The following is a 22,773-nucleotide window of genomic DNA, read 5'->3' as shown; positions in this document are numbered from 1 at the left end:
GGAAACTCAGAGTTTCTACCTGTCACCTGTCACCTTCTGATTCTGGCCATAGTCATCTCTCATCCCCTCCTCTCCAGACACTGAGATAGACTTGGGGACTTAAAATGGATATGTTGTAAAACTACAGCCTGTATACTCATTCCCTGAGGCATCTCCTGGGGGGAAATGGTAACCAGGAGTGGCTTCAGACTTAGGAGTGAAGTGGCCCTGACTGAGGAAAAGGGCCACTTCACTTTTCACAGGAAAAGGTTGTGTGCTAGTGGCCCCTATGCTTCCCATACTTGGTTCTCTACAATACTGCCTAGAATTTGCAGAGATCCACCTGTGAATGTGACTACAGGGGCTACAGGAGTGTGCCACCACACCTGAATGTAGAACATGGGATTAAGTATGAAGACAAGGAAATTAATTTTTTAATTCATAAAACTTTTTTTTCAAAAGGGGCTATAAAATGGCAGTCAATACAAACAGTGAATAACATATTAAATTATGAAAAACAGTAACAAGAACAAAAAACATCAAAATAGCAAAACTATAACAAAACAACCAAAAGCAAAAATGTAAACCAAAAACCAAAGAAAAAATTCAGATGAACCAAAAAAAAAAAAAATTGAGATGAACAGCCTTCTCTTGGTACAGTTTGAAAGTCACAGACCTATAGCCTGTGGCTGGCCTTGCAAGGAAGTCACCGATTTTAAGAGGTTTTTCAAGATGAGTGCAGCAATTCCTCCCTTGCATCTCTGCAGTTCAGTACTTAATGGGGATGGGGCTCAGCAAGTGGCTCTTTCTGTAGCAGCTCCTTTTGCAAGTGGTTCTCATCCTGGGCTGTGTCCTGTTCCTGCTCATGCTGTAGCTGTGTGGACCTGGGAAAGGAAAGCAGTTAAGACACAGGCCAGGTGGGAACCTGCTGTCTCACTGTCAAGCTCCTCCCTCCCTCCACCTCAGCTGTGCTGGACAGTCAACACTGATTTTTTGACTGATGTCATTGTTGGTACCCCCAAAGAATGAGGATCATAGAGTGGCTGAGCATATAACTTCTCCAAGGCCTTAACACGTTATGACTTAAACTAAGTACTTTGTGTTGTACTTTCTCCTAGAAAGAATAGGACCTTCTCCTACACATCATTTTTTTAAAGAGCATCAGCATATTAACACAACAGTCAACATATGAGTAATATACAAGTTACACATGATGAGTTATTGATGACATCATTTTAATACATAGATATAATACAACCTTAGAACCTAGGAACCTGAAAAAGTTCACGAGCCTAGCTCAATTCTCATATCCAATGGCACCTTGAATATGAAAAGCATATAAGATAGAGCCTGTCATGATAGAGAAGCATTTCCTGAGATGTGTCCCTGTGAACACTGGCCCTGCCTGGGACCAAACAGAAATTTGTGCTGTCCTTAGGACTAGAGCTGGGAATTTGCATTCTGGCTCTGTTTGGGAGTCTGTCCCAAGGAGACAATATTGCTTTCTGGACAGAACTCTTGAGAAGGTTCTGATCTTCCCTGCAGCTGAGGCATCTGCAAAGTTCATAACCTGTTCTATCCAGAGAGCACTTTGCACAGAAAATGTTGCAGAGAGCAGTGTTGAAAGGTAGGAATCTCTTCTCTACAGGGGAGGCTTCTAAGTAAATTTGAAATTTAAATCAGGTCTGGTGGTGCACAACCTCAAATCCCATAATTTGGGAGGCTGAGGAAGACAAATCTCTGTCAGTTCATGAAACTGTCACTCAGAACATAGAGAAGACAGAAGGGAGGAAGAGAGACTCAGTTCTTCAGACACACTGATATCAATATTGCTTTCTGGACAGAAGTTCTTGTTGAGTGAACTAACACATTTCTCTGAAATCCTCTTTCCCTGGTGGTGGCTGTGACCCATACATGTGAGAGGAAGCCCATAGATGATACAGATGCCAGGTACTGGGGACACACTTGGCTGTACCTCTCCCCCCGCCCACTCCCAGTCTGGGCTGGTACCTCATCAGGGAGTCACCAAAGTGATGCTGCAGCTTTTCTGCAAAATCCATTTTCTGACTGACCTTCTGCTTCTGCTTCAGTAGGACCTCAAGTCTTTCCTCCAATCTCTTGAGCTCCTGTTCATTATAAGATTGTGTTCTTAAGGAGGGTTACATACATATACAAATGCAAACACATACAAAGTATCCCAATAGCTTGCTGGTCAGCATGGCTAGTGAAAGAGTCAGCATCCAGGGAAGTAAGCAACCCTGATTCAAGGAAGAGACTGACATGAAAGTCAGTGGTCTCCTCAGACCAAAGCAGACATGCATGATTCACCACCACACCCACATGCTTAGACTACACCAGGATATACTCTCTGTCTCTCTGTCTGTCTCTCCCTCCCTCTGTCTGACATCACACACACACACACACACACACACACACACACACACACACACACACACAAAACACATGCACACTGACATATAGAGAAGAAGGAGAGAGAGACAGGAAAAAGGGAGCTAGCAGAAAGAAACATCGTGACAGATGAGCAGTTGAGTTCAGACTAAACATACTAAATCTTTTAGAATAGTCTCACAACTCAGCCATCATTCCATGGGGCCTAACACTACTGTGGAAAATGTGATGGTTTTCTTATCTCCATTATGTTGAGCTAGTTAGAGAATTTTTCCCCTGAAGGCACAAATCTCCCACCTTGCTCCACCAGCTTCTCAAAAGCTCCCAGAAGATAACCCAATCAACCCCAGACTATATTGTCATGGATGGGAGAGATGTATGGCACCATTCACAGAAAACAGGGCTGACAACCTGCTACCAAGGCTTTTGTCACTCTGAAGCAACAGCTGGGCAAAGTGAAGAGAACACATTTGGAAGCAGGAAGAAAGGAGAAAGCCACATGCCACCCAAATCATTGACCATGAAAAGCACACAGTTGGCACTTGCATGGAGTTCTCCTCCTTGCAAACTGCTTCCCACTGTGATAACACAATAGCCTTGCCAAGAAAATGAGCCCCAGGATCCATAACTCACTCACTCAGAGCTCTGTGTATAGAATCCTATCATAATTGCATGTAGGTGAGTGATATGTTACCGACCGATCTCCTTCACTGGACTACAGCTTCAAGCAGTGCAGGAGGGATGGCTTGCCAATAATTCAGTTTCATAAGAGGTTAATTTAGTAGAAGTACTTGTAAAAGGACGCTGAATTGAATACTATGATGTCATGAGTAGTTGGTTGGATAGGAGCATGGATGAGTAACATGATGGGTGAAAGCACAGATGGGTGGATGGGCAGACATGCTGCCAAGTGTCCAAATGGTGCATACCTTAATCATACCACGTCCCTGCTTGATTTTGAGGTCACTGGTCTCTTCATCTTGGTTCTTACAGAACAAGTTCAAGTCCTCCAAGTGCTGCTTCAGCAGGAACCAATCCTCCTGCAGTTTCTTTTTCTCCTGTCTCAGCGTGTCCACCTTCTTGTTCAGCTGAGTCTGTTCCATCAGGAGCTGGCTGTGTAGACTGCTGGAGATACAGTCTGCATAGTAAGTCTCATCCAGCCTCCTCCTGCCACCCCTGCCTCCAGGAACCACCTCCCCAAAAGGCCTCATGTTCCCAGGAATATATAGCCAGACTCTGATACAGCCATGACAGCTGCACTCAGGAGGCCAAAATGAGAGAAGAGCTACTACCAGAAGTAGTCAAACTACTACAGGAAACCCCAACACCAAAAGGGAGTGGATTCCCCTAACTGTCCTTAGCTGTCCGTGGTAAGGGGAAACATCAGCAAGTAGCGGGCAAATACCCTCCAAGTGAGGACAGGAGACCCAAGGTGAGTATCTACAGGTTCCACAGCCTCCAGATCTGTAAAGCCGGGACCTGGGCTCCAGAAGCCCAGGGCTGCCTAACATTGCCCTCACAATGCAAACTGCATTTCTATCTAGAGGCTCCTGAGGTTCTAGAACATTGATGGCAGGGGTAACAGTCTCTTTCACACTAAGCAAAACTGAGGAGGCACATATCCAAGAGCTGCTTTCTGAGGCTGCTTGCTAAGGAGCAGAAAGGCTAGAACCAGAACTGGGGACTCTCCAGTCCAGGGAAATCATATCACAAAGAATGTCATTCCACAACTCATGGGGTCCATGCCAAGATGGGCACTTACCGATAGAAGACGTTTTCCTTATTCAGCTCACTGAACTCTTCGGAGACCTGGGTTTTTTCATTTTCAAAGACCCTTAGTTCCCACAGAACCTGTTTATGTTCCAGCTTCAGTTTCTCATACAATGGATTTGGCTTGTGGTAGGGTCTAGAAACAGGAGGAAAGAACCCTATGAGCACAGGCCTCAAGAATCAAGTTGTATCCTGGTCTACCACAGCCCAGTGAATGCCACATTCTTCCTGCTAAGTACTGGGATCTCCTGGTGATTTTAAACTTGTTATTCTGTCCCTGGGACTGCAGTGACTGGGTGTTCAGATGGAGGTTGCCGTGGCTCCATGAGCTCGCTCAGTAGTCCTGTATGGTCCATCTAGCTCTCTATGTTACCAGGAGTCTATGACTCAGGTCTTGGCACACCAGATACCACAATGATGTTTCTCCTGTTTTAGGACATCAATTCTATGGTCTGGGAGACTATTACTGAAAAGTTACAGCACATGATTCTTGGGTTGAGGCCCAACATTAGGACAGCTATATAACTTCCCTAGGGATTGCTAGGTGCCACCCCAGTGAGAACATAGGACAAGAGCATTGATGCTTAAAGAGGGGCTCCCAGACCTCAGTACTGCCATAGCCTGGAAATTGATACAGGCAAATCCTCAGGCTCCACCACATAGCCCAGGTTCCCAGATTGCTTTGGGACACACAAACCTGAAAATTCATTTATGAACACATGAGGGAGGGAGACAGAGACAGAGACAGAGAATTGAGGAGACACAGAGAGGGAGAACACCCACAATCATATTCTAAAGAAATACATGGAGCACTATGGTCTAGGAGAATAAGACACAAAAGTAGAAAGAAACAGTGAGAGTCCTAGGACTTCCTTTACTATGCTGACAAGGACCAAGTGGAACCATGTCTGTCAAGTTGCTACTAGGAGTTTCCAGCACTCAATCACATGCCTGACAAGTACAAAGACTCACCACAAACTCACAGCTGCTTGTATCTCCCACAACCCACCATCTGTCAGGGCCTTCCCAAATGCATGCAGGGAACTCACACATTATTGCCTCAATCCCTGAGCTGTGTGACTGAGACCACAGCCTCTGGTTATCATTTGGAGAAAGCAGTGAAGTTAGAGTCTCCATCTCACTCCCTCCTAAACTTCAGGTCTGCCTCTCCTCTGAGAAGAAATTAGGTCATGAGGTGGCCACAGAGTAACTATGGAGGTACAGCCTTCTAGAACCTAGAAACTTTTATTTATAAAATCAGAATTCATTTTTATTTTATTTAAATAGCACATGTTTTTATCAATTTTCTAGACTACCCGCAGTTTCCCCTCTTTCCTGTCCTCCCAGTCTCCCCACATACACCCTGCATCCTATATCCTCCCTACTAGTTCTCCTCCATCTCCACTCAGAAAAGGGCAAGCCTACAATGGGCAGGAGCAAAGGACTGAGCACTTCGCCTTGCATCAGGGCTTGGCACAGTAACCCAACATGGGGAACAGGTTCCCACAAGCCAGCTAAGCTCCAGGGACAGGTCTAGGTCTCATTGTTAGGAGCCCTACAATGAGACCAAGTTACACAATAGTCACACACATGCAAAGGGCCTAGGTCGGTTCCATGGAGGCTCTCTAAGTGTTGGTCCAGAGTCCATGAGCTCCCATGAGCTTAGGTGGGCTGGCTCTCTAGAACACAGACCTTAAAAGAAAGGGGCGAGGATGATAGTGTGAACAGTCCCCTGGAGTCTGAAACAATAGATACCTATTATCCACAGTTCCTTCACTGATGGAGACTAGGCGATCTCGCAGCTCATTCCTTTGGCTGGTCATCAGCTGCAGCTCTGTGGTCATCCTCTCTGTTTCCTTCTTCACTTGTTTCTTGGTGAATGGTGTTGACTGGGATGATGGCTCCATAGCAGCATCTGTTGGTAGATGAACACAAGTGAAATTGCATGGTGACAATGGACAGAAAATGGTCAGACCACCCTGAGGTCCAAACAGAAAGATGATGTCTGGTCTCCAGTGACAATGCTTTTGGGTCAGGTTGAGATGCCCCCTCTGAGGACCTCCGCTCTCCCAACACTCTGTAGAGATGTGGTTATATAAGCAGTTAGGGCTTTCTTCTACCTCTCTACACATGCTTCAGGTGAACACAACGACCACCTTTCAGGATTAATTACAGTGCACAGCATGCAACATGGTTCAGTGCTCTGAACACTGCCTGTGGTTTCAGAAGCCAGGAAAAATGTCACAGTGCACAAGCACTCAGGGGCTGTGAGGGGCCCAGATCTCCTGCCTGGTCACTCCAGGCCCATGGATATGAACTGAAAAGTCATGCATGGAGACAACATGGTTAAAACATTCACCAAGTCACCCCACCTTACTGACAGTCCAGAAAATGGAAGCTGGCATGAAGGAGCCAATCTCTGCCCTTGTCCCATGCTTCTGACAGATGTTTGACTACACTAGGGCATTACCTACCACCCTCAACTACTGATTCAGAACCCTAAGGGGGCCATGTCAGAAGTGATAGAGGAGTTCTGCTGTACAGTCTGAGCACGTAATATCTTAGCAGAAGCACACTTTTCTCATGAGACTGGTGTCAGGCAGCCTCTGCACCTAAAGGAAACTGTTGAGGGTGAAGTACAGTGATGCCTGCCCAAATCTAAGGACACATCAGTCCCTCCCTGAGTCCTTCTGGTCTCCTTTTGTCCCCACATTACACCTCTGAGCCTGGTAAAGGTAAAAGCTAGGTGATCCTAGCGCAGCAGCCTGGCCTTGCCCAGTACTGGATTAGGGAACAGACAAATGAATGGTCAGGAATCATTGACTATTGGGAATTATGATAAGCCAGGAAGTCTGTTTACTTCTCAGAGGCTCTAGCTTCTCTACCCCATTATTGGAAGTACTAGTTCAAGCTCAACTCCTTCAGAAACCTCCCCATATCCTGCCAAACACTCACTGTGCCTATGCCAGGACCTCTTCTTTGTTCCTGCTTTATTTTGAGACCTAATGGCAGCTTCTTTCTGCCTCTCTCTGGTCTCTGGATGGTCTCCATTTTCTTTCCCAAACAGGGACCTCAGTCTTGACAACATGGCTACTGATATAACCAAGAGTCACTGAAGGAGTGCCCTAAGGGAAGCTGGTGTTGCTACAACATTGGTGACATCATGGAATGCCATGAGCTCCCAGGATACAATAGAATGCCCAGCGAAGGGACTGCTGATGTCATGGAGAACAACATTGGCAACCCTGCTGATTATGTCTTCCTAAATTAGCCAGGTTCCCAGATTCTCTTTCCAAGATCCTCTCTTGGAATATGTGGTAAATCATTCAGCACCTCCTCCTTCCAAAGCCAGGGTTTTCTTAGCTTGAACGAAAGCCCCCATAGTACTTCTCATGCAGTATCTGGGGTAGACTTTCTAAACATTAATGAGGAATGTCTAATTCCTTCCTCAAAATCCATCTTCATCAATATGAGCAATTAATACTACTAAGAAGCCACGTTGGGATGAATGTAAGTGAGGAAAGATTACCTTCCTCAAGTACAAATGTTAGAAAGCACATTCAGAATGAATTGCATGACTGGTTAGTGTGGGTTTTGGGTCAAGGTTGCAGTCTTGGGATCCATGTGCTTAGCTTTAGAAAATTGCCCCAGGATTCCCTAGCAGATCCAATATTTAGCCATCAGGGAGCTGGGAAAAGGTTCTCTGTCCCTGGAGGCTCAGGAAGCTGTGATGCAAAGATGCTCAGACAACCACCCAAGAGTATAATACAAACGAGAAGGCCAAGCCGGGTGGTGGCGGCCCACACCTTTAATCCCAGAACTCGGGAGGCAGAGGCAGGCAGATCTCTGTGAGTTCAAGACCAGCCTGGTGTACAAGAGCTAGTTCCAGGACAGCCTCCAAAGCCATAGAGAAACCCTGTCTCAAAAAAACAAAAACAAAAAAAGGAGGCCAAAAGACCTTTCCTGGTAATGGGTTAGGCCATCTCACTTCGACACAAAACCCAGAGCATACTTGGCATTGCCCTCCTGCCACTCCTGGGTCAGAGACTACTGGGTCAGCTTCACAGACAATGGGGTTGAGCGTGTCAGTCATAGTCAGAGGGAGCAGAACATTATTTGGAAATGGGATGGACCATGTTGGGAGTGTTGCTCCTTTGAGGGATGGGATACCACTTCACCTTCTCTGTTGATGGCCAGTGAGGACAGGGACAGAATGGGAGGTGTCCCAGGTGGGAAGGGAAATGAATGTCCTGAGGATGAACCCCAGGGCAGGTGTGGGGTAGGGTCTGCATTGAGAGTGATCTCACTCTTCACCATTCTCGTTCACCCAGGAATTCCAGGAGGAAATGGTGTGAAGATGGGTGGATGGAAGGCTATGAGGAAGAGATGAAGCAGATGCTGTTGTGTACCCTGTCTACTTGTCTCCCTGTAGACCATCAGCTGGAACGGTAGTTACAGGTCTTTACCATCTTCCTGCTGCCCAGGCCAGGAGAGGTTTGGTGACTTGCCCAAGGCCACATACCTGCCATAAATGTTCCCACCCTAAGTACTCTATTGAAGATGTGCCCTCCCCATACTCCTCTAAAGCTCTAGAGGAGGAAGCAGTCACAGAAATGGATTTCTCAAAAGGGCAGGAGGGCTAGTCCAGAAGCCCGGGCTGCAGATGAGTGTCAGTAAGTGTGTGGCTTGGCCTCTGCTTCCAGATCACCCTGGTATTTAGCAAGGGTGAGGGGCATGCAGAGACCCAGGGCATGTCTCCCAAGGGCTGGTGGCAGGATGCTTCCTGGCCTTCAGTGCCAAGTCAGAAATGTCACACCCCATAGACTTGGTAGGAAGTGAGATACTATTAACTTCTCCATGGGCAGCTTGGATGATTGACATCTAGGAGCTCTGGGCCAAACTTAAACAGATCCCTGACTAGTATCAGGACAGCAGCAGGCCCAGGCTGCCATGAAGGGGTGAGATCCCATCACTGGAGTTGTGCAAGCAGCCAGTGACTTGTTGTGCAGGTAGCTTATTTTCAGGGAGTCATCATTGCTGTTGCCCTGATCATCTCAGTTTAACAGGAAGTGGGCAACCTGGTTGTGTTCAAGCAAGCCTGAGTGTGCATTGATGGGTGCCTCTGAGGATGTGGTAGGTGGTGGGGAAGCCCTGGGAGCTGCAGAGAGCCATCCTTGTTCATGGCTACCAACAGACTGCAGAATGGCCTGTGTTCCAGGAAGGCTGCTAGGCTACTATAGTTGTGATCATACTGTCTGCTGGTCAGCAGTACATCCAGCTGATCCATGCTGTCACTGCTCAGGGAGAACTGCCTTGTAGAGTATCCTGGAGGCTCTGGAGGAAAGCCCTACAACCTGTCTCTGCCCAATGAGGGGCTCTTTTTGGGAAGTGGGGCTCCCTCCAGGATCGTGAAGGCATCCTCAGCACCTGGCCTTTCTGTGGGGAGAGGGTAGGCTTTGGCTGACTATGACTGGTAGCATGAGAGGAGGTAAGGGGCGTTGGTCCTCTGAGAATGGGGTGGCAGGAAGAAGGCTGAGGACATGAGGGGTCCGGGTTTCTGGCTATCCTCAGATCTACGGTTGACTGGACTTCTTCATTTGGCAACAGGGATGAGCAGGTTCTGCTGCTGACTGTGTTTGATGCAGGGGAGGGAAGAGGGGACTCACTGGGAGAGGCTTTCATCACCTTGGATGGGGACAGGCTGAGGACCCCTTGAGGTGACACCTGGGAATGGGTTCCCACAAAGATCAGGGGCTAGGTCCCAGGGTCTTTCAGCCCACCATAAGCTTGCAATCTTGGGGAACTGCTTGTCTGGCCTGGCTGAAACTGGAGCTGACAGTGTCTTCCCAGGTCTGGAGATTGTAGTCAAAGGCCTCAGGGCTCCCTGGCTGTCCCCCTGCCTCTCAGAACATCCCCTGGGGGATATCAGTGGGCTCGGTAACCATTTGATGGAACCCTGGGGACCAGGACAGGGGATGACTTTGGGGAAGGCAGAGCTGCTAGTTTTCGAATAAGTCAGTTTTGACAGCAAATGCAGGGCCCAGTGTGATCAGGGGTAAGAAGCTGCTGAGGAACAGCTTAAATGCAAACACAGTCACAAGCCTACTTGACTCTTCCTGGAGGGGACTCCATGGAGCCCAGGATCACAGGAGTTTTACTGTTAATATTATCCATGGTGCATATACAGTTTTATTATCCAAAGGGCCTGGTCTGAGGGTCTGGGTCAAAGCCCAGGAATCTGGATGTCAACAGGCTCCTCTCCTGTCACGTGCATAGTTTAGGGATCTGTCTGCTCTGTGCTGTGCCAGACTTCAGGTATGCTCACATAGGGGGATGTGGGTTAGATGGCAGCTGAACTGAGGTAAGAGGCTCACAGGGAGTGGGGAAGTGTCAGATGGCTCCCTAACTATTCAAGCGATTTCCTCCTGAAGGATTTATGCTTAGAATTATTATCCCATTTCACAGATAACACAACTGAGCCACTTAGTAATTAGACCAGTATGACATATGAATTAATTTGTGTTGTCTAACTCAAATGAGTAGAACACAGGCTCCTTGTTCCCATTTTGCTCCATCATTCACTGTCCCTGGCCTTGGGTAAAGGTTTAAGGATAGGTAAGTTAGTGGGAGAGATAAGGGTGGCTCAGGTGTCCCCTGTTCCTGAAAAGAGAAGATGGAAGTAGGCAACATAGACACAGAGTATCTTGGATGGCTACAGAGAGCAACAGATTGGGTTTTTTCCCATTGGGTCCTTCATGGGGCACTTGCTCACTGGAGTCTTACTGATAAGATCCACCATACACAAATGCAGGCTTATTGTCCCAGAGGGCCTGGCCTGAGAGTGTGTGCAAAAGTCTGGAAAGTGAGTGGAAGCAAAAATGTGCAGAGCTAGTATTTGTTTGTCAATCTTGGAAATGCAGGGGTAGTTTTGTAGAGGTGTGGCCTGGCTTCCAGGACTGGCTGCTTAGACAGTAGGTTGGCTTTTAAACTGGCTGGAGGAACAGCTTAAATGCATTGATTTTTTCTTTTTTGGTGTGTTTTGTTTGCTATTTTAAGACAAGATTTCTCTGTGTAGCCTTGGCTATCCTGAACTAGTTCTGTAGAACTAGAACTTGTCTATATAGCAAATTCCTGGCCCTCCAGAGCTAAAAGGTGAGACACAGTCTCAAAAAGAAAAAAAAAATCAAACAAAAAAGACTTTATCTTTATTCATGTGTGTGTGTGTTTGTGCCTCCATTAGTTTATGTGTACCACATCAGTGCCACAGAACATTGAATCTCCCAGAACTGGAGTTATATGCAGTAGTAACCTGCTTGATGTGTGTTGGGAACTGAACCCAGTGTCAAGTCTCAAAGAAACCTGGAGAAATGGCTAATTGTAGTGCCTATTAGCATACCAAAGTGCACCCTGGCAGCCAGGCTCACTCAGTACCAGCAGCTCCTCTCTGGTCTTCTCACCCCTAAACCTCAGGAGTCTAGGGATTTATCTTCCCTTACCCTAGCTTGTCATTTCTATGTAACCCAGACATTTCAGTCATGAGCTGGTTTGGTTCTTCTCACTCTTGGATCTTTTGAGCCTCTGTCCTTAGCTTGTTGTTCCCCTCTTGCCATCCTCAGAATGGAGTGCTGGCTTTAATCCCAGGACCATGGAGGCAGAGACAGGCAGATCTCTGAGACTTCAAGGCTGGCCTGGTTTACATTGAGAGTCCTGAGATAGCCAGGATTACGTAGAAAGACCTTGTCTCAAAAAAAGGAAAGAGAAGAACAGAAAAGAAAAACTATCAGAGAATCTGCTGCTCATCCTCGGAGCTGTTCCTAGGGAAGCCATGGGCATCGGCACAGGTAAAGCCATCCAGGCTTCTGTGTCAGGGGCACAATGTGCTTTTATTGAGATGCAGACAAGGCAAGGAGAAAGGTCAGGAATGGTACAATGTGGCAAGAAAGACACATCAGGAGACTCCTGGGTGCTATTGGGTGTCTGCAAGAACTGCAGACACTGTGCCTTGATTCTGTTGCCAGCAATGAATACCAGGAATACACTTAACCTAGGAGTTTGTGCTGTTGTGGTCAGGAAGTAAGGTAGCTCAGGGAACTGTAGTTCATTTATAGTGAACAGAAGGAAACATTTGATAGGGAACAGAAGGAAACACAATGGACTTAGTTCTGGTGTGAGAGCTGGCACAAAAACTTGGCCAATCATTTAACAATATGGCCAGAAAGGGCAATGTGGCCCTTGGTCTCAGTGGCTCAACTAACCCAGGCCCTAGTCCTTGCTGTCTCTCCATGAGAAGAAGCTTTTCCTCACCTTGGGAATGACAGCATGTAATAACATGGAGCTTTTGCTGTCCTGTATGGTGGTTATACACACCAGTCTCCATGAGACAGCCACATTGACAGGTTTTGGGGTGTAAATCAATTAGCCCACCATTTTAGTGTTAACCTACAAGGCTCCAGGATGTTACTGACAGAGATCTGCATCTTCTGCACAACTGTTTTTACCATGGTCTTCTGAGGGATTTTTAAGTTATGGTGTGTGTGAGGCTGCACATGCACACACACACATGAAGATCAGAGGACAGCTGGAGGAAGGTTTGTTTTTTCTACCATGTGTGTCCCAGGGAAGAAACTCAGGTATGCACACCTGGCAGTACCTTTACCTGCTGAGCCATCTCACCAGCCTATCACCTCAAACGTAGAACTTCCTAAGCTCTGAAGCAGTATTTATGTCCTTTGAGTATATATGTGCTTTATTAAAAAGTGTAGATTCCCCACTCCCCCCTCCAAAAAAAAGAATGACAGCCTTAGTGAAAATACAGGTTAACAAATGGAGTCTATGGAGGGAGCTAGGAGGTTGGATGCTGCAGGTTGAAGGATCTATGGAACTTCCCCTTTTAAGTTTTTCATTGGGGTTTTTAACTTTTCTTCCCCTCTAGTTCCTAGGGCTAGGATTGAATTTAGGGCACTGTGCATGCTAAACAACTCCTCCACCACTGAGTTACATCCCAGTCTGGAACTCCATTTGTATTTCACAACAATTACAGGTTAGAATAGTTGAAGAGACTGAGCTGTCAATTTGTCCACTACAAGACTGTTCCTTGAGAATGGCTGACAGAATGCTCTCAAGACTGGGAATGTATCTGGGCACTGGTGTTACATTCCTTTAATGCCATGAAGTAGGACTACTGTGAGTTTGAGGCCATTCTGGTCTACAGTAGGAGTTCTGTCTGGTCCAGCCAGGATTCTTACACAGATAAACCCTATCAGAACAATGAAAAACAAAATAAACAATGAAAAACCCCACAGGGGATGTTTAAATACCTGGGAGAGAAAAGGATGGGCCTCAGTCTACACTGGGCACTAAGGACAGTTTAGCCTGGGAAAAACTGATACGAAAATATTTTCTACCTGCACAATGCCACTAGAAGTCAGGTTAATCTATCCATCTGGTAGAATTTACCAAACCAGGCAAACACTCTGCTGAGGACCCCAGGCTTCTTCCAGATACTGAGAACATGGACAGGGCGATCCACTCAATATAGTAGTAACTTGGTAGTGTGGCCTAAACCATGGTTGACCTATATTCCAGTGTGTCTACAGATGACCTTTCTGTGTCAGAGAATATGGCAGAGAGTAACTAAATCCTCTACCCCGTTTCCCTGGCTGCTAAGCTTTCAAAAGCCCTGGTTTCTCAGCACCTGTCTGGGGATCCACAGGATTGCTTCCTCCATACTTGAACACTCTGACTCACCTCTAGTCTCAGAAGTCTGATCTGCTCCCAGGAGCTCTACAATTATAGACAATCACCTGGAAGAAACACTTCCTCACTATACTTTGAGATCTGCCATGGCAAAGGGCAGCTTCACCTGTCCCCCTCATGTCCCATGCTTGCATGGGCATGCTCTCCCTCAGAAGCATGTGTGCTCTGCTGTAGGCTCCATGCACTGTGCCTGCTTCAGTGCTCCCAACACTGCTTAGCTGAAGATCTTTCTTACTCCACACCGAGGACCAGAGAGGGTCATCTCAACTCTGCATTTCATCAGATGTACCTAATACACATTGTCTTCCTAGATGAGAAGTGAACAGATCTGCTCCAACCCTGACAATAAGTGATGTTGCCACATGATCCTGAATCCACAGAGATCGGTGGGGACATCAGAGCCCTGCATAAATGCCTGGCAGCTTAAGACAATTAGCATGTCTATCTCATGTACCTAACCCTAAACTTCTCCAAGGACGTCTTTCTTTGGTTGGAGTCTCTCTTTGGTTGAAGGTAATCCGTCCCTCCCAGATACAGTACCTAGGGCTTGAAGAACAAGAACCAAGAGCAAAGCTGGAGAGATGCCTCATAGGATAACAGCTTTTGCTGCTCTCTCACCTGGCACCTAACAACCATTTATGACAAGGGATACAATGTCCCCTTCTGGCTTCTGCAAGCATGAGGGGCAATTGCAGTATCAGGAGCAAAGGTGGTTATAAAAAGCTATTTTCCAAAGTGACTTGGAAGGTCATTATCTCTGTTGTGTGTGGTTATCATTGATGCTGTATTTCAAGGAAAACAAAGGCAGATAGTTCTGGGTTTCCTGATTTTTTTTCTACTTGAGTGTAAATAGAGCAATAAAGGTGTATTTCTCAATAATTTGGTCCTTATGAACAATTCATCAAAGTGTGTCTACACAGTACCATATTTTAGGGGTAGCATGAATACAGTATGGATACTGATTCCATCATAAACTGTGTATCCTTGGAGTAAGCCATGCTATCCACACACAGGACACCAATGCACTGTATAGTTCTGTCTGGCTGGGAACTCACTATGAAGCCCATGCTGCCTGAAAATTCCAGAGATCCAGCTGTGGGCTTTTAGCACTGTGACACCATACCTGACTAAAAAAGCTGGGGTTAAGTGTGCAGATTTGGAAATTGCATTTTTATTCATAAAAATATACTTTTTTCAAAAGGGGTTTCGAAGGGCAATCAATACAAAAAGTGAATACCCTTAGCAAATTATGAAAAACAATAAATAACATCAAAATAACAAAACCCAAACCACCAGAAGCAAAAGTATAAACCAAAAACCCAAGGAAAAAAAAATGAAGATGAGCAGCATTCTCTTGCTGCAAATTGAAAGGCACAGACCTACAGCCTGTGACTGGCCTTGGAGACATAATAGCAAGGGAGTCAAAAATTGTGACAGCTATTTCAAGATGAGTATAGCCATTCTTCTGTTGGACTTTATCTGTCATCTTCTCCCCACATCTGAGGCCACTTACCAGTGGATGTCAGGATTTTTAATAATATTTGTCTTGGGTTTTCTGTATCTCAAGCATTTTTTTTTTTTTGGTTTTTCGAGACAGGGTTTCTCTGTGTAGCTTTGGCGCCTATCCTGCCTGGCACTCGCTCTGGAGACAAAGGCTGGCCTCGAACTCACAGAGATCCCGCCTGCCTCTGCCTCCTGAGTGCTGGGATTAAAGCCGTGCGCCACCAATGCCTGGCTTCAAGCATATTTTTGATGCTTTCTTTTCTTCACAAGAACTGAGCCAACAGACACATGGATCAGATTGGGCATGGGTCACCTGGAGGTCAGTTGGTGCTTTCCTCACTGGTGAGTTCACAACTACAACAGGGTGCCTTTTTCTCTGGAAGCCTTGATCCTAATGTGACGTATATAATGCATTCCAGGTGTCTATGGCTTCTTTGACTACCCAAGTTCTCTCAAAAGGGGCTTTCAAGAAGGAAAGGGAATCAAGACCCAGAAGCAATCATGCTAGGTCACTACCTAGGCATAATCAGTACCTACTCCACAATGAACACCAAATCTGAAGAAGAAAATGCATCCTCAGGAATCAGTTATTTGCTGGGGATGGGGCTCAGAAGGTGGCTCTTGCTGTAGCAGCTCCTTCTTCAGGTGGCTCTCATCCTGGGCTGTGTCCTGTTCCAGCTCAGGCTGCAGTTGTGTGGATCTGGGAAAGGAAAGCAGTTAAGACACAGGCCAGGTGGGAACCTGCAGTGTCAGCTGTCAAGCTCCTCCACCTCAACTGTACTGGACAGTCAACATTGATCTTTTGACTGATGTCATTGTTGGTATCCCCAAAGAATAAGGATCACACAGTACCTGGACCTAGAACTTTTCTCATTTCTAAACACATGTCATAACTTTAAGCAGTATATGTTTTACTTTCTACTAGAAAGAATATGAACTTCTCCTACAGTTCAGACACATCATTTTGCAAACAACAACATCAAATTAGTAGTCAACAGCATATGAGCAACATAAAAGTTATACGTGATGAATAATTGATTGACCACATCATTTTATTTATAGACATAATACAGCCTTGCAACCTGTGCTCCTGAACAAGGTCATGACTACCTCAGTCCTCATGTGCAGGAGAGACCTTGAACATGAGCAACGTGCAAGTTAGAGCCTGTCATGCTAGAGCAGCATTTCCTGAGATGTGTGCCTGAGTGCACTGGCCCTGCCTGGGCTTTGGGACCAAACAGATTCTTCTTAGGACTAGAGCTAAGAACCTGCATCCTGACTCTCTTGGGGCATATGTGACAGAGCACTCCTGGGAAGGCTCTGATCTTTCCTGCAACTGAGGAACCAGAACCCAGAACTCACTCACTCAAAGTTCTGTGCACAGAATCCTACCTATCGTAATGACATGTGGGTGTGTGACATGTTTTGGACCTTCTTCACTGGACTGCAGCTTCAAGCAGAGCAGCAGGGATTCCTTGACAATAATTCAATTTCTCATAAGAGGCTAACTTCCCAGAAGTACTTGTGCATGGACACTGAAATGAATGCCAGAATGGAATGAGGTAAATGGCTGGATTTGAGCATGGATGAGTAACACTACAAGTGAAAGCACAGGTGGGTAGGTGGGCAGACAGGGAGTCAAATGGGCAAATAGTGGCACACCTTAGCATGACCCACTTACCTGCACCCTACCTGTTGTTGCTGGGTTTTGAGGTTACTGGTCTCTTCCTCTTGTTCCTTACAGATCACATTCAAATACTTCAAGTGGTGTTTGAGAAGAACCAAGTCCTCCTGCAGTTTCTTTTTCTCCTGCTTCAGCAGGTCCACCTTCTTGTGCAGATGAGTCTGTTCCATCAGGAGCTGGCTGTGCAGACTGCTGGGGACACATTCTGCATAGAGAGGCCCTACCAGACTCCTCCTGCCACCCCTGCCTCCAGGATCAGCACCCCAAAGGCCCCAGGTTTCAAGGAAGCCATATCCTAGAGTCCCATACAACCATGACTGTTGCACTCAGAAGGCCAAAATGAGAGAACAGCTAATACCACAAAGAATCATACTACTATGGAAAACCACAACACCAAAGGAATCCATGTCCATTCAATAAAAAAAGGATTCCCCAACTGTCTTTAACTGTCTGTGTTAAAGGGGAAACATCAGCAAGTAGTGAGCAAATACCCTCTGAGGGAGGACTGGAGACCCAAAGTGAGTATATTCTATCTACAGGTTACACAGCCACCACATCTGTAAAGCCTGGGCCTGACAAACAGAAGTTCCGGGCTGCCTGACATTCCCCTCACAGTGCAAATCGCTTTTCTATATTGAGGCTCCTGAGGCTCTAGGACAATGGTGGCAGGGGTTAACAGTCTCTTTTACACTAGGCAAAACTGAGTCCAAGAGACACAAACTCAAGAGATGCTTGCTAAGGCTGCTTGCTAAGAAGCAGAAAGGTTGCAACCAGATCTGAAGACTCTGCAGACCAGAGAAAACAAGACAGAGGTGGCCATTCCACAGCTAATATGGTCCATGCCAAGATGGGCACTTACCGATAGAAGACTGTGTCCTTGGTCAGCTCACTGAACTTTTCTGAGGTGTTCTCATTCTCAAAGATCTTTAGTTCCCACTTGACCAGTTTGTGTTCAAACTTCAGTTTCTCATAGAATGGATTTGGCTTGTGATAGGGTCTAGAGCAAGAGGAGAGAATCCCATGAACACAGGCCTCAAGGATCATGTGAACTCAAGTTGTATCCTGGTCTGCCCCAATCCCAGTAGATGCTACATTCTAGGTCCTAAGTATGAGGGCCTCCTGGTGCTTTTAACCTTGTTAAAAAAGCATCCCTGAGTCAGCAGAGGATGGATATTCAGATGGAGGTTGCCCTGGCTGCATGAGCTTACTCAGTAGGCCTGGAGGGTCAGTCTACCTCTCTATGTTACCAGGAGTCTATGCCAAAAGTCTGGGCACACCAGATATTGCAATGACTTGTCTCTGGTTCAAGAACAGAGATTCTATGACCCTGGTGACTATTATGAACAGTTAGACAGAGCACATAATTCTGGGGTTGAAACTCAACATCAGGACAGCAATACAAACTCCCCAAGGGATTGCTAGGTGCCAGCAATCTGAGCACATAGGACAGCAGCAGTGCTGCTTAAGAGTGGGGCTCCCAGACCTCAGCACTGGCATCACCTGGAAACTGATACAGGCAAATCCTCAGGCCCTACCAAAGACGCTTGGCTCCCAGAGTCTGTAGAGATATACAAACCTGCAAATGAAAGTATAAACAAGAAAGTGGGGGGGGGCATGTACACACAAAGGGAGAGCACCCACAGTGTAATTCTAAAGACATGCAGAGCCTCTATTGTCTAGCATCAAATGCACGAAACTAAAAAGAAACAGTAAAGTGTCCCAGGACATTCAGTCACACACTGAGAAGGACCAAATGGAACTATGCCTGTTCAGCTGCTATCAGGGGCTTCCAGCAGACAATCACCTGCCAGGCAAGTTCAAAGACTCACCACAAACTCACAGCAGCTAGTAGCTCACACAAACCACCACTTGTCAAGGACCTTCCAAATGCATGCTGGGAACTCACAGCTACTGCATCAATCTCCAAGTTGTATGACTGAGACCACAGGCTCTGCTTTTCATATGGAGAAAGCAGAATAGTTAGAGTTCCCATCTCATCTCCCCTGTAACTTCAGGTCTGCCTCTCCTCCAAGCAGAAATTAGGACTTGAGGTTGGGTACAAAGTCACTCTGGAGGTACAGCCTTTTTTTTTTTTTTTAATCAGAATTTATTTTTTAAATTTTGTTTAAAAAGCATTTTTCATTTATTTTACATACTGACCTCAGCTTTGCCTCCCTACTCTCCTCCAAATTGCACCCCCCCCCCATCCTATCTACCCTTTCCCCTTCTATTCCTCCTCCACCTACAATCAGAAAGGGCCAGTCCTCCCATGTGATTGAGCAAAGCATGGCGCACCAATGGAGGCAGGATTGAGCTACTTGCTTTGTGTCAAAGCCAGGCAAAGCTTAGTATGGGGAATAGGTTTCCAAAAGCCAGCTAAACTCCATGGACAGGTACTGATCTCACTGCAAGGAGCCCTACAAAAAGAACAAGCTACACAACTTTCACACACAGGCAGAGAACCGAAGTCAGTTCCATAGAGGCTCCCTAACTGTTGGTCCAGAGCTCCCATGAGCTCAGGTCAGCTGTCTCTCTGGAACACAAGACCTTAAAAGAAACCAAGTGAGGGTGACAGTGCTCACAGTCCTGTGGAGTCTGAAACAATGGATACCTATTATCCACAGTTCCTTCACTGATGAAGAGCAGGCAATCTTGAAGCTCATTCCTTTGGCTGGTCATCAGCTGCAATTCTGTGGTCAGCCTATTTCCTTCTTCACTTGTTTCTCAGTGAGGGGTGTTGGCTGGGATGATGGCTCCATAGCAGCCTCTGTGGGTAGATGAACACAAGTGAAACTGCGTGGTGGCAATGCACAGAGAATGGACAGACCATCCTGAGGTCCAATCAGAAAGATGATCCAAATATTTTGGGACAGTTTGAGATGCCCTCTCTGTGGATCTCAGCTCTCAGAGATGTGGCAATGTAAGCAGACAGCTGTTTCCTCTTCCTCCCTATGTTTGCTTCAGGTGAACAAAAAGACCACTTTTTAAGGATTAATTACAGTGGCACAGCGTGCAACACGTTCAAGAGCCCTGAACCCTGCCTGTGGTTTCAGAAGCCAGGAGAAATGTCACAGTGCACAAGCACTCAGGTGCTGTGAGGAGCCCAGATCTCCTGCCTGGTCACTCCAGGCCAATGGCTGTGGATTGAAAAGTCAGGCAGGGACACAACATGGTCAAAAGACTCACTAAGTCACCCCACCCCACTGACAGCCCAGATCATGGAAGCTGGCATAGAGGAGTCAATTTCTGCTCTGGTCCCATGGCTCTGAGAGTTGTTTGGCTACACTAGATATTGCCTGCCACCCTCAACTGCTGATTCAGCAGCCTAAGGGGGCCACTGTCAGGGAGAGGTGATAGAGGACTTCTGTTGTACAGTCTGAGCACATAAAGTCTTAGCCAGAAGCACTTTTGTCTCCATGTGACTGGCGTTAGACAGCCACTGCCCCTAAAGGAAACTGCTGAGGGTGAAGTGCAGTGATGCCTGTCCCAAACTGGGAACACATTTTTAGTTCCTCCCTGATGACTCCAGATGATCTCCTTCTCTCCCCATATTACTACCCCAAACTCCAGTAAAAGTAAATGCTAGACACTCCCAGCCCAACAGCCTTGGCCTTGCCAGCTCCTGGCTTAGGGGACAAACTAATGTTCTGGAATCATGGACTATCAGGAATTACGAAAAGCAGGGAAGCCCATTTGCATCTCAAGAGGCTCCAGCTCCTGCCACGTCACTGGAAGGTCCAGTACAAGCCCTCCTTCTCCAGGAAGCTCCCCATCTCCAGCTCAGGACTCACTGTGCACATGCTAGAACCATTTATTTGATCCTCCTTTATGCTTGGACTGAACAGCAGCTTCCTTCTGACTCTCTCTGGTCTCTGAATGTTCTCCATTCTCTCTTCCAAGTAGAGTTCTCAGTCTTGACAACATGTCTGATGGTGTACCCTGGAGGCACTGAAGGAAAAAGCCCAAGGGTTGTTGGTGTTGTTACAACACTCGTGACATCGAAGAATGCCAAGAGCTCTCCTGGATACAATACAATTTCCAAAGTGAAGGGACTGCTGATGCCATGGGAAAACAGCCTTTGCCACCTTGCTAATCGTTAGTTCTCCCTGAAGTGACCAGAAGCCCGGGATCTCTTTCCAGCAGCCTCTTTTGGAACATAGGGAAAGCCATTCAGCACCTCTTACATACAATGCCTGAGTTCCTTTGCTTGATTGGAAGCCCCATAGTACTTCCTATCTAGACTTTCCAACCATAGGCCAGGAATGTCCATTCCTTCCTGAAAATCCCTCTATTCATCAATATGAGCAATTAAATACTACTGAGAAGGTAGGTGTTAGGATGGATGTAGATGAGGAAAGCTAACCTTCCTCAAGTACAAGTGTTTGAAAACACATTCAGGAAGAACCTGCAAGGCTGGTTGCAGTGTAGGATTTGGGTTAAGGGTACAGTCAAGGAATCCATGTGGTTAACTTTAGAAAATTGCCCCAGGATTCTTCACAATACAGATAATACAGTCATCTGACTGCTGGCAAAAATGTGATTATCTATTGGCAGAGGAAACTGAAATAGTGGATCCACCCAGAGAAGCCCTCAGGCTAAGTGTGGTGCTCCCCACTCTGCACCAAAGACACCAAAGCACAATTAGTTGCAGGCCTCTGGGAGTTACAGTAAGATTCTGCCTCTTGGGGGAAAAAGAAATGATAGTGGAAAAAATAAAGACAACAGCTGTAGACATACCTCAGTTGGCAGAGTGACTGCCTAGCATGTAGCAAGTCCCGGGTTCAATGAGTAGTGCTGTCCTCACTGGCCTTGGTGGCCCCACTTGTAACCTTGGCACTTGTGAAGAGGAAGCAGGATGATCTAAGCCCAAGGTGAAACTGCAAAGCCTGTGTGGGAAGACATGAGACTCTGTCCCCCAAAATAAAACAGAAACATACCCTACCTCCAATCCTTTAGAATGAAAAGAACTTACCATTCTTCCTACCACTCTTTCATCTTAAGGAAATGGAGGGGAAGGTGAAGTGATCTTTCTAATCTGAGGACCTTGCTCTTGCCTTTCCTTAATGTCTACATGGGAACCACATGAAAGTGGGTATGACCATCTGAACTACTAAGTTATATCCAATGCTGCAAGCATAGTACTGTGCCTATGACAAACTCTGCCTTTCTGAGTGATGCTGCCCCAGCGGGAAGTGTCAGAGTCTAAAGCCAAACCCCATTGATCCTTTCCAGGGGCTAGACAGAAGCCATCAGAGACACTCCACTTCCTTCCCCAGAGATTAAGTCAAGCTGATCCATTCCAAACCTAGTTGGCTATTGAACAACTGCTGATACCCCCACTCCCTTCATTCAGAGTTCATTTCAGGGTGGCGTTCAGGCACTTAAATTTCTGATGAGTACCTCTGTATACTGCCTAAGGCTCAGATTTGTTACAGGATTGGGTGTAGACAAGCAACATGTTGCTGTCAGGAAGAGGTACCCTGACATCTATCCATAATAGACTTCCTCTTCTTCCTCAGGTCTGTCAAAGATGTAGTCTTCACTTGGGAGTTACAGGCTAGAAAACCCTTCAAAAGTGACTCACATTACTAAGAAACTAGAACTTTCTATTTCCTTTGCTTTTATGGCAGTTAAATTAAAATAGACAGTACCTAGCCAGAGACTTGCCATCC

At 46.4% G+C, this 22,773-nt stretch overlaps 1 protein-coding gene across 1 annotated transcript; it reads right to left on the bottom strand.

Moving 5' to 3' along the window:
- Positions 1–405: 405 nt before the first annotated feature.
- On the bottom strand, positions 406–22,758 carry LOC100773006 (disks large homolog 5). The gene is made up of 9 exons (XM_027389069.2): positions 21,839–22,758; positions 20,893–21,049; positions 16,810–19,868; positions 15,955–16,117; positions 5,914–6,073; positions 4,151–4,294; positions 3,318–3,513; positions 1,990–2,105; positions 406–863 (listed from the first exon to the last, which is right to left on the bottom strand). Exons 4-9 carry the CDS (start codon positions 15,989–15,991, stop codon positions 755–757), a joined length of 762 nt encoding a protein of 253 aa, XP_027244870.1. The 5' UTR covers positions 15,992–16,117; positions 16,810–19,868; positions 20,893–21,049; positions 21,839–22,758; the 3' UTR covers positions 406–754.
- Positions 22,759–22,773: the final 15 nt, after the last annotated feature.

Source organism: Cricetulus griseus (assembly GCF_003668045.3).
Source record: "Cricetulus griseus strain 17A/GY chromosome 1 unlocalized genomic scaffold, alternate assembly CriGri-PICRH-1.0 chr1_1, whole genome shotgun sequence".
Classification (NCBI taxonomy): Eukaryota; Metazoa; Chordata; class Mammalia; order Rodentia; family Cricetidae; genus Cricetulus; species Cricetulus griseus.
This window is presented reverse-complemented; position numbering and strand designations above follow the sequence as displayed.